The sequence below is a fragment of the Heteronotia binoei genome, chromosome 3 (assembly GCF_032191835.1).
Source record: "Heteronotia binoei isolate CCM8104 ecotype False Entrance Well chromosome 3, APGP_CSIRO_Hbin_v1, whole genome shotgun sequence".
Classification (NCBI taxonomy): domain Eukaryota; kingdom Metazoa; phylum Chordata; class Lepidosauria; order Squamata; family Gekkonidae; genus Heteronotia; species Heteronotia binoei.
Window position 1 is genome coordinate 158433523 of NC_083225.1, and position 12459 is coordinate 158445981.

The following is a 12459-nucleotide window of genomic DNA, read 5'->3' on the forward strand; positions in this document are numbered from 1 at the left end:
TAGCTAAACAAATTAGTTCAGTTATTCCTTATTCTACCATTAAAGAAAAAGTTCAGAAATCACATTTTTACCTATATCCTACTGTGACAAGACTGCACTTAAAAAACCAGATTCCTGGTGCAGCAGAATGAGAGCTAAGGGAAGTGAAGGATTAACACTCCACTGGAATGGAAAACCTTGAGGATGGCTGTTCCTCATCTCTGATTGGGCAGCACCAGCCAAGAAAAACTATACTATCAGTCCAATGCTGAAGAGAGTTCAGTTCAGTCCATCTTGGAGGATCTGTCAGTTGGAACCATTCTGAAGGTAATCAGTTGGTTTCTGACAGAGTTTGGAATCAGTGAGTCTGAGAGGAAAAGTCAGTCAGGTTCACTTTAAAAGGTAAAGGTAGTGCCCTGTGCAAGCACCAGTTGTTTCTAGTTCTGGGATTTTCATGACAGACTTTACAGGGTGGTTTGCCATTGCCTTCCCTAGTTATCTACACTTTCCCTCCAGCAAGCTGGGTACTCATTTCACCGACCTCAGAAGGATGGAAGGCTGAGTCAACCTTGAGCCGGCTATTTGAACCCAGCTTCCGCCAGGATCGAACTCAGGTCATGAACAGAGAACTCAGACTGCAGTACTGCAGCTTTACCACTCTGTGCCATGGGGCTGCCTAGGTTCACCTTAGAGGGAAGGCAAAAGACTCCTCTGACTTTACTGTAATATTCCTATCCTCAGGAAGAATTCATCAACAGAATTCAGAGTCTAAGTGTCAGCCTAAAGAATGCTTAGGATGAGAGTTAAAGGATTTACTTACAAATATAGAGCATTTGCTGATGATATGTTTATAAATGAAAATCCTACACAAGTAACACCTTTGTTGTTAGCTAAAATAAAAGAATATGGAGAACTGGCGGGATTTTATGTTAATAAAGAAAAATCAAAATTTTTATGTAAAAATATGCAAGTAAATAAACAACAGGAGTTGCAGAGACTAACAGGATGTGAAGTTATCTCTAAAGTAAAATATTTGGGTGTGGAAATAACAATGAAGAATATTGACATGTTCACAAATAACTATGAAAAGCTATGGTGTAAAATGGATGAAGATATGATAAAATGGAATAAGCTTAACTTGTCATTGCTTGGAAGAATAGCTGCAATTAAGATGAATATTTTGCCGAGAATAATGTATTTGTTTCAAACTATTCAGATTGTGAAAGACAGTAAACAATTTAACAAATGGTAAAGGAAGATTTCGGAATTTGTATGGGCTAGGAAGAAACCAAGGATTAAAATGAAAGTTTTAATAGATGCTAAAGAAAGAGGAGGATTCCAATTACCAGATTTAAGATTATATCATGAAGCAGTTTGCTTAGTGTGGATAAAAGATTGGGTGATGCTGTTGAATAAAAAACTTTTAGCGTTGGAGGGTCATGGAAATAAATTCGGCTGGCACACTTATATGTATTAGAAGAAAAAGATGGATAGTTTTTTCTCTCACCATTATATAAGAAATAATTTGTTAAATACCTGGATGAAGTATAAGAAATATGGTGATGAAAGAAAACCATTATGGATAGTGCCAGCAGAAGTGATAAAAAATAACAGCTGAGACAGGTGAGGAAAAATGGCTGTCATACAATCAACTATTAAAAATACAAAGTGGCAAAATAGAATTGAAAACTGCTGTGGAGTTGAATAACAAATACGATTGGTTTCAAATGCAACAAATAAAGAGTTTGGTGGAAAACAATATTAAAACTGAAGGAATAAGATGAGAGCAAACAGAAATGGAAAAAGTTCTGCTTGGAGATAATGAAAAATTAATTTCAAAAATTTTTATGTTACTTTTAAAATGGTCTACAGAAGATGAAGTAGTGAAATCTCAAATGATTAAATGGGCAATAAATGTAAATAAAGAAATACAGATGGATACATGGGAATATTTATGGAAGAACTCTATGAAACTTTCAACATGTCAGAGTATTAAAGAGAACTGTTTTAAAATGATGTATAGATGGTATATGACTCCTAAAAAATTGGCAAAGATGAATAACAAGATGCCAGACAGATGTTGGAAATGTAAAAAACATGAAGGTTCTTTCTACCATGTGGTGGACTTGTGAAAGAGCGAAAAAGTATTGGCAGATGATCCAACAAGAAATTTCTAGGATCTTGGGATATGAATTCAAGAAAGCTGAAGAGACTTTTTTGTTGGGATTACAAATGGAAAAATTTCCAAAAGAAGATAGAACTATAATTTGGTACTTGCTTTCAGCTGCTAGGACACTATATGCGCAATTATGGAAGCAAGAAAAAATACCAGAAAAATGGGATTGGATTGTAAAAGTTATGACATGGAGTGAGATGGACAAATCAACAAGAACTTTAAGAGACTATGATTTAGAAGATTTTAAAAGGGAGTGGAAAAAAATTAGAAGTTATGTAGAAGATGAGTGGAAAGTAAAAGGACATTGAACAATTTTTGATAATGATTAAACTTTAGAAGAAAGAAGAATATTAATTTTAGTTCTTAGGAATTAAGGGTACCTTTTAATGTTAGTATTTTGAGTAAATAATACTTGGGGGAGTCAAGTAACGGGGGGAGGGGTGATTAGAAAGAAGCATATGGGATAGATGAAAAGAAGTTTTTAATGGAAATTATTACCACATGTTATCAATAAAATTGTTTAAAACCAAGAATGCTTTACATAGACACTAGAACTGGGATGAAGATTTGGGAAGAGTGATTAGGTAGTATGCTGAAACTCCCTTTTAAGCCAAAAGGAACAGGGCTATATCTTTTGTGGAGAAGAAAATTCCTGCCCCAGTTTCTCTGGGGTTTGGCTCTGAGGAGGACCCAAGGTCTGATGTGAAGGGGAAACAGTTTTAGGCAAATCAGGATCAGAAATAAACTGTAGTATCAAGAAAATAGAGAGTTAGGTGCTCAAAGAAGGAGATTCACTTCAGGAAAACTGTACTGTCATAGGAAACTCTCTGAAGAAACACTGTTGCTATAACTAAAATACTAAGTAAAACATCTCACAGTTGAGAGACTAGAATATATGCAAACAACCTTCAAGATCACTCTTTTGTTAAAAGAAGTGTGCTTTAAAATGCCAACAAGTTTTACCTCAGCTTTTCCAACACCAGACTACACCTATTCATACCTGTTAAATAAACTTAAGATTTCTGTTTAAATTTTATACCATCTCAAGTGCCATTTCAAAGGGTAAAACAAGAGAGCTCCTGTTTTCACCATCAAGTTCCAGGGTTAGGCTAAAAGCCAATTATACTCTGGGTGACAGGGTGGGTCAAATAGACTATCAAAAATACAAATATTAATTCACTACTTGGGCCTGCTCAGTCACAGCAGGGAACAAAACTTTTGGCAGGAAAATCTGCCTCACAGTGGGCAGATTAAGAAATCACATTTTTACCTATAATGGCCAAGACAAAATCTTATCACATTCCTAAATAAACATTAGAGAAATAGAACACTTGTGTTAAAAATTGGCAGAGGCATGTCATAATAATACCAATATTTGACAGCAATATAAATGCTCATAATGTAACCAATTTTTTTTTAAAAAATATTATGGGTAGATTTATGTGCACTGATGTCAATATGACAGCAGTATGTGACACAGATAAACATAGATAAGCACTATTCTACTCCTATTCTTACAGACCTTTTAACAGCGCAATCCTAAGCAAGACTCCTTTGAATCCTACTCAGGTTCATTCAATGGGCTTACTCCCAGGAAAAGGTTCTTAGGACTGCACTGTAAAACATGTGAACAGCAAGGTATTTTTCTAATGCTGCTAAAAGAACTCTAAACAAGAGCACATATCAACAAACACAAATAAACAAGGAAAGTAGAAAAGAGTAGGCATTTACATGATTTTAAGCTGCTCAAAAAGAATTTTCAAAAGGTATCAAGCTGTTCACTTACTTTTAACCGCCGCACCATTTCTTCTTTAGAAATTTTATCAGATATTTCTTTAACTCCTGGAGGATAAGTAATTTTTCCATCATTGGCTCTTGTCTTGGAGTGAGCCATGATGCCACTTCAAAACCTGAAGGAAGAAGAAAATGAAAATAGGCAAGATAACAAATCAGAGAAGTAACTAACTTTGTTCTACATCTCACATACGACCATTTGACACATCTGACATATAAAGGGCCCAAATGCATAGGATGTTACAAATGCAAACTTCTTCATACAAAACTATTCCACCTATATCGAACTTTTAAATCCATCAAACCAGGGCAAGATCTACGCCTATACAGGCACAATTAGGCCAACAGGAAAAGACAAGCACAAGGCTGAACAGAAGGCTCTCCACCTCCCTCCTTGGCCCTCTCATGGCCTCATTATTTGACCAAGGTAACTAGCTTCCTCCTGACCTGGCTAGCCCAATCTTTGCCAGATCCTGAAAGCTAAGCAGGGTCAGCCCTGGCTAGTACTTGAATGAAAGTCCTCCAAGAAATACCAGGGTCATGACATGGAGACAGGCAATGACAAGCCACCTCTGAAAATCCCTTGCCTTGAAAACCCTACAGGTCACTGTAAGACAGCTTTGACTTGACAGCAAAAAATAAAACAAAACAAAACGTTGCTTGCTGGGGATGCAGAAAGAATAATAGCAGCCTGATGGACAGTCAGCAGCCACAGGCAATCAGAAGCCACAATCAGCAGCCACATACCAACTGCCTATCAGTAGAATGGCTGGCATTTTTCAGTGTATGAACAACTGAAAACAAATATATTGGGGGGGGGGGGGCGGGGGAGAATCTACAGATACAGCTGAACTTTGTGGCGCTGAATAATGTCCTTAGCAAACAAATTTATTATCATTTGAGAAAACATACCATATTACAGTATACTTCTTGCTTTATACGAAACTATCTATAAGAACACGGCACTTGATCCCGAAAGATTCTACAAACCCTAATGATGTTACCAGCCGTGAAAACCTGAAATCTTTGATATCTACAAGATGCATGAAGCTGTGATAAAGGCCAGTTTAAGGCTTCATGTTTCTATCTTTGTATATATGTAAAAAGAGTAACAAGAAATGATGGTGACTAGAAAGAAAATAAAATAACCCCTCCCCCCAAAAAACAAATCCACAAAGAGCTGGAAAGTTACTGCATGGAGTGGGGGAGGCATGTCTCCAATCAAATGCCACCTAAAAGCTGACGCGGGGATCCAGGAACTAGCTTTACGATGGCTGGTCTCCTTTCTCCATGGTCGGGGATAGAGGGTAGCCCTCGGGGGGGGGGGAGTTGTCCCCATGACACCCACTTGAATGTGGCATGCCGCAGGGGGCAATCCTTTCCCTGATGTTATTTAATATCGATATGTGCCCCCTTGCCCAGATGGTCCGGAGATATGGGCTGGGTTGCCACCAGTACGCTGATGATACCCAGCTCTATCTGCTTATGGATGGCCACCCAGACTTCGCCCCAGATCAATTGGGTGAGGTGTTGCAGGCTGTGGAGAAACGCCATCTTAGGTGGGGGGGAACATGAAACTCCTAAGCAGGCTTTGGCCTAGCCTCCCTCCAACCCCCCCTCCCTTCCAGAGCCAAACCAGCAACTCTAGGGGGAAAGTCTCCTAGAGAGGCAGGAAGTTCTTTTGTTCTTTGTATTGGAGTTAGCAGGAAGAGAGGGCAGTTCTCAGCTAGCGCTCGAGGGAAGAGGTTGCCAGCATGGGAGCTCCTGCCTGTGGAAGAGGCCTAGTTACGCAGGAAAAGGCCCCCAGGTAGTCAGACCAAGTAAGTCATCCACAAGACAGGGCAAGTTTAGACCAAGGACAGTAGGATGCGTTTATAATCACCTTTTCTTTGTCATGCTGTTTGCTGTGCGGGTGCTGTGCTGTGCTAACCATTTACATGCAACTGTTTTTGTTTTGTTCTTCTTTTCTTTTTTCTCTTTTAATTAAATATTTTTACTGTTTTAAATGCTGGCAGTCAATCTCTGTACCACATAGATCCCCAACCGCCTTAGACCACGCTACCATAAGAAGGGGGCCCCGGGGAAAGGGGAAGGCATGCAGTTGGATAAGGTGCCAATCCTCCAGGGGTTCCCCGAAGAAATGCTGTGGTCTCTGTGATACCCAAGTACTGGGTGGCAGAGGGCCTTGAGGCCTGGCCTCGTAGCTGGAGAGGGGGATTGGGAGTCCTGTTCCTCTCAATCTGAACCCCTAGACTGAGCAGGTGGTGGCAGCGAGCCCAAGTGGCAGGAGGAGAAATAGCTCCCTCCAGGAGTTGGCGACTCAATAGGGAGTTGACGGGGCCAGGTCTGAAGGCAGAATCGGGCCGGTTCCGTCACACAGGCCATGGCTGGTTGGTTGTGTCAGAGCCGGCTGAAGTTAAATCCATCTAAGACGGAAATCCTGTGTCTGGATGGGGGGGGGGCAGGGAGTGGGATCAGGCTCCCGCCCTTCGATGGAATTCCATTAATGCCATCGATAGAGGTGAAGAGTTTGGGGGTAGTCCTGGATGCCACCATATCTATGGAGGTCCAGGTTGCCGCCACTGCAAAGACCACTTTTTTCCATCTGAGGTGAGCCTGGCAACTGGCCCCCTATCTTACACCCTGTGATTTAGCCACAGTGATTCATGCAACGGTCACCTCCAGATTAGACTATTGTAACTCTCTCTACATGGGGCTACGCTTGACTCTGCTCCGGAAACTCCAGCGGATGCAGAATGCAGTAGCCTGGTTATTAGCATTAAGACCTATGCTACGTGAACTGCATTGGCTCCCTATCGAGTACTGGATCCGTTTCAATATGTTGGTCCTTACCTTTAAGGCCCTATATGGCCTGGGGCCTGCATATCTTCAGGACCGCCTCTCCCCATTGAGCCCCCTCCGGGCTTTGAGATCATCTACACAACATCTTCTTGTGATCCCTTGTCCTAAGGATGCCTTGTTAGCCTCAGCGAGGGTCCAGGCCCTTTCAATCCAGGCCCCTACCTGGTGGAATGAGCTCCCGTTGGGGATCCGGGTCCTGCGGGACTTATCTAAGTTTCGCAGGGCCTGTAAGACAGAGCTCTTCCACCAGGCTTTTAATTTACCAGGCATCCTCTGAAACCTTCCCCCAGCACTTTACTATCCTTGTGCTTGAGTTGGTCAAGGGTCTGAGTGGTGTCAATGACCTGAAGCTGTGCTAAGTGGTGTTAACCAGCTGAAGTAGTACGAACTGGTGAACGGTGGCTTCTGGTTTTGTTACTGTTGGAGTTTTATGTATTATGTTTATGAGATATTTTAAATTTGTTGTGTTAAATTGGCTGTTTTATTTATTGTTACTGCAATGTTTTTATGTTGTAAGCTTCCCTGAGCTCGCCTAGCAGGATAGGACGGGATATAAATCACAAATTAAATTAAAATTAAAAACCTACAGAGCAGAATTAGATAAATTTGTTGGCTATTTTATGTGGGATCCAATTTTTAAAAATGTTAAGCATAACCAGATTGAAAAGAAACACCATAATAAAACTAACCATCCCTAAATCAAAACAGGAGTCTTATAGCACCTTACAAGCGAAAACTAAAAATAAAATTCCCATGTAGGCTTTTGTAAATTAGAGTTCACTTAATGAGATGCACAGAACGAAAGCAGCTAAATTTATTCTTATTTATACTTAAGAGAGGAGCCCCATGGCACAGAGTGGTAAAGCTGCAGCACTGCAGTCTGAGTTCTCTGCTCAAGACCGGAGTTCGATCCTGGTGGAAGCTGGGTTCAGGTAGCCAGCTCAAGGTTGACTCAGCCTTCCATCCTTCTGAGGTCGGTAAAATGAGTACCCAGCTTGCTGGAGGGAAAGTGAAGATGACTGGGGAAGGCAATGGCAAACCACTCCATTAAAAATGCTGTCGTGAAAACATCGCAATGTGATGTCACCCCAAAGTTGTGAAACGACTGGTGCTTGCACGGGGGACTATCTTTACCTTTTTATACTTAAGAGGGGGACAGGCATAACACAAAAACCAGTAACTTTATTTAAATAATAAATTTAAACTGATTGATTGATTGAGGAGTACAGGGTTAGATCTAATAATAGAGCATTGTGGATAAGTATGGATCCATTTTATCCAGCAATCAGCGCCTACTAAGCACTAATCCTCAGCACCTAATAAACTCAAATAAGTAGCCATGTCTCCTCAGTCTTTAGAGTTAAACAAGTAATGGACTGCAAGGACCTGTGGGGGGCCAGTTCATCTTCTCTTCCCTTTCCTCATTTTTTTTATAATCTCTCCCCTATTCCTGTTTCCTTCTCTCCTTCCCACCAGCCAACTAAAATAGTGTTTATCATTACACCCCAAGACCTTAATCTGTTCTGTCTTCAGCTTTCCTTCCTTCCCTCCACCTTCTAATATCTTCCTGGGAAACTTTAAGTGATTCCAGATGTCAGGCCACTATATATTGGAAACCCATAAGGGCTTGTGGGTAGAGGGGCACCTCACTTTCCCTTGTACCTCTTTCTCCACGGTAACACTATTTCCTCTTTTCATCTTCCATGCAACTCACTTTCCATGCTTCCTTTCCTACTTGGTACCCAGCCAGCCTTTTATCTGTCCTACACCATTTTGGTGTAGGGAGAGCCAGTTTGGTGTAGTGGTTAAGTGTGCGGACTCTTATCTGGGAGAACCGGGTTTAATTCCCCACTCCTCCACTTGCACCTGCTGGTATGGCCTTGGGTCAGCCATAGCTCTGGCAGAGGTTGTCCTTGAAAGGACAGCTGCTGTGAGAGCCCTCTCCAGCCCCACCCACCTCACAGGGTGTCTGTTGTGGGGGAGGAAGGTAAAGGAGATTGTGAGCCGCTCTGAGACTCTTCGGAGTGGAGGGCGGGATATAAATCCAATATCATCTTCTTTTTCTAATTGTATTTATTATTTCCTGTATTTATCCATAATGGTGACCTAAAGCATTTGACAAGATTCCCCTCTACAACATTTTATCCTCAAAACAACCCTGTGAGGTAGGTTAAGCAGAGAGTACTCCAAGGATACTATCTCCATGTTAGCTTTTAAATTGTGCATGTAATTTGCTGTCAGGTTGCAGACAACTTATGGCGACCCAATAGGATTTGCAAAGCAAATCGTTAAGCAGAGGTGGTTTGCCATTACCTTCTTCTGCAAAGTCTCCCTTGGTGGTTATCCCATCCAGTTACCAACACTGCTTAGCTTCCAATAGATGAGATTGGGCTATACTATACCATTCTAATCTTCTTTTAAACTATTTAGTCCCTTCCAAATAGTCTACAATTCCTCTTCAAAAGGAAAAAAGTATATCAAAATACAAGAGAGCATAAGAAAGAATTAATTGTGCTGAGAGCTGGACTAGACCCTGGAGGTCCCTTCCAACTCTATGATTCTAAGTATCTAAAATATTTATTATATGCCCAGCTTTCTCTTAAGCATAAGCTTTGGCTCCTTGATCATTTGAGTTCCTGTTTCCTGCACAGTTTCAAGCTTCAAGTGTGCTGAAGTGGTTAAGTGTGCAGACTGTAATCTGGGAGAACCAGGCTTGATTCCCCACTACTCCACATGCAGCTGCTGGGTGACCTTGGGTCAGTCACAGTTCTGACAGAGTTGCTCATTCAAGGATAGTTCTCTGAGAGCCCTCTCAGCCCCACCTATCTCATAGGGTGTCTTGTTGTGGGGAGATGAAGGAAAAGGAGATTGTAAACCGCTCTGAGAATCTGACTGAAGGGTGGGGGTATAAATCCAATCTCTTCTTCTTTTCCCTTTTGTTTTTACTACAGCATGCAAAACTGTACATAATGGCCAAACTAAGGGTAAATAGTCTCCAGTACTAACATTTCACATATTTGTCAACTTGTGAAACTGTCCACCTCAAGAAGAGGTCAACAGGTTGTGTTTGGGAAATTAGCAGCATTCCAGAAGGGCAACTGCATTCCAAATGTCCTTTCCTCATAGGAATGGCTTTGGAAAAGGAATAATCTCCTGTCCCCAACTATCTGTATAATTAGCAGCATCAAGCTCCTTCCAAAGTGGTAAACCTTCACAGCACTTCAGACTGCAGGTGAGGGATGACCTGTCAAAATATACTAATTTTCTCAGAGCAGAAATTGTTTGGGGATAGAGTTATTTCAGACTCCATCTTTGGTCCAAAGCAGTACACTCAGACACAGAGTTAATTTGTTCTGCTGTTTGTGAATTAGGCCACAGCAATACTGGGGGGGGAAAGGATTCAACATCCAAAGCTAAAGAGAATGGAAAACTCAGCGCTTAGAAAACAGGAAGCTGAGAAAAACAGAAACAAAAAAGTATTGAAAAAGTTAGTGTAGAAAAGATGATGCTGGGGAAGGAGGACCATTTGGAGAGTACAAAGAAGAAAAGAACGAGATAGGGTTTGTAAGAACTTGAAGGAAGGGAGAAAGTGAAACAGAAGACAGCAGCAATGAATCCATCTGTTCCTAGACATAAAACAGGTGTTTTACCTGGATAGGCAACATTCCATCTTAAAAACTCACATTCTCAGTGTGTGTGGAGTGTGTGTGTCTGTTGGATTTATTACCTATCTTGAATGCCCAGGCAGCAACTGTGCCCACCTGTTATCAATTAAAACTAGCTCCTAGAAAACAAGGACCTAGTCATGAAACACACAAGTCTAGCTTGCCACCTAGTGGACCATAATGCTAAAAGAGCTAGAACTTAAAGCTTGCCTGATAACCTTAGGATCTCCTGGCTATACTACAAACAATGCCATACAAAACAATAATGACATCTATATTATATTGTTCCTCCTGAAGCTGTGCACTCAGTGAAAGAGGACGACCATCCCAGGTAGAAGGAGTGTACCTTTCTTTAGACATCTAGATTATATTATTTTAAATGTGCTGTACACAAGGTTGCCTTTGAAAAGCATTCAGAAATTGAGGGGAGTTCAAAATAATGCTGCTGCCAGAGGAAGCCACATCATAAAGCCACAACTGTATGAGGAAACCACAACTATGCTGGCTGCCAACTGCTTCCCAGTACCCACGAAAAATTTGAAAGCTCTTAATGCAGCTAAGACACAGCTTCTACATGAATCCTGGGTTTTAATATCCTCCCCAATGGCTCTGATATGTGTACTATCACCAGCTTAAGCATGTTGCATGGCTATACTTGACAGGGCCTTTTCAGCAATAAAATTAAAACTGTGGAATGTTTTCACTAGAAATATTTCTTTGTCCCCATCATTAAAGTGGCAAAAGATAGTTTCATTTATTTGTTTCCTGGTTTTCTCCCCAGTGGAGATCACAAAGTAGTTTACCTCATCTCCCCTTCTCCATTTCCTCCTCGCAACAATCCTGTGAGGTAAATTAGACTAAGAATGTGTAACTGGCCCAAGGCACCAAGTGAGTTTCCATGTTAGAGTGGCAATTTAAACCTGGATATGCTTCCCAGATCATTGTCTGAAGCTCTAGCCACTACACCACACTGTCTTTTGTGCTGTGGCTACTGCTGAACATTTACAAGCAGTCAGTCCTGGCTAAGTCATGTAAAACATACACACCAAGTGGCCCAGCAGTGGCTGCCAGGCTTAGAGGGCTCCTGAAAGACAAAAGCTGCTTGGAAAAGCCCTCCACCCCACCGCCTTTTCTGACAAAACCAAGTCTAGAAGGCTGGTGATACTGTTGTGGTTGCCTAGCAATGAACACTTGTTGGTGGAATCAGCTCCCGGAGGTGAGGGCCCTGCGGAGCCTTGAACAGTTCCGCAGGGCCTGCAAAACAGCCCTCTTCCGGTTGGCATACAATTAATTGTTATCGGAATGCCTGAACACTCAGTCTCGAACACCAGATTATTTAATACTGGAATATTGAAGAATTGATTTAAAGAAGGTAGCATAGTATATACTGAAGTGAGCTTTATGTGTTTTTATATATTTTATATGTATTTTATTGTATAATTATAATTATTAATGTATTATTAATGTATTTAAATTGATTTTGTTGGTTTTTATGTTGTAAGCCGCCCTGTGCCCACCTCGGAGGGGTAGGGCGGGATATAAATCAAATAAAATAAATAAATAAAATAAATTGTGGCATTTGTTTCTTAAAGTTATAGGTGCTCTTCTATTATGCTGGAGGGTTTTAACCTGCCTATATGATTTTTTTTTTTTTTAGATTTCAGGTTTTTTGCTAATTCAGGGGTTTTTTTAGGTTTGTAAAAAGATACCTTGTTTGTCAAGTATTAGATATATTGAGGATATGGCTTTCTTTACATGCATCACTTTCAACATTTAAATAAATTCTAAATCTAATATGTCATTCTCTTTGCTATTTTTGAAAGATTCTTTGGAGCTCTGTGCCAGCTACTTGAGGATCCACCATTCTGAATAACTTGTTACCACCACTTTGTGAAAAACATTTGTTAAAACTGCATTACAGAGGGGGAAAGATGCACTTGTTAATGTGCTTTTAAGACAGGGATTAAATTAATGGGTAACAAA

General features: G+C 40.9%; 1 protein-coding gene across 1 annotated transcript in view; it reads right to left on the minus strand.

The window, feature by feature from the left end:
• PDS5B (PDS5 cohesin associated factor B) overlaps nt 1-12459 on the minus strand; it is a 98345-nt gene that overhangs the window by 75765 nt on the left and 10121 nt on the right. Inside the window, exon 2 of the mRNA XM_060234711.1 lies at nt 3942-4065. Coding sequence (XP_060090694.1) covers nt 3942-4049 — 108 coding nt within the window. The 5' untranslated portion in view covers nt 4050-4065. The remainder of the gene's footprint in view (nt 1-3941; nt 4066-12459) is intronic.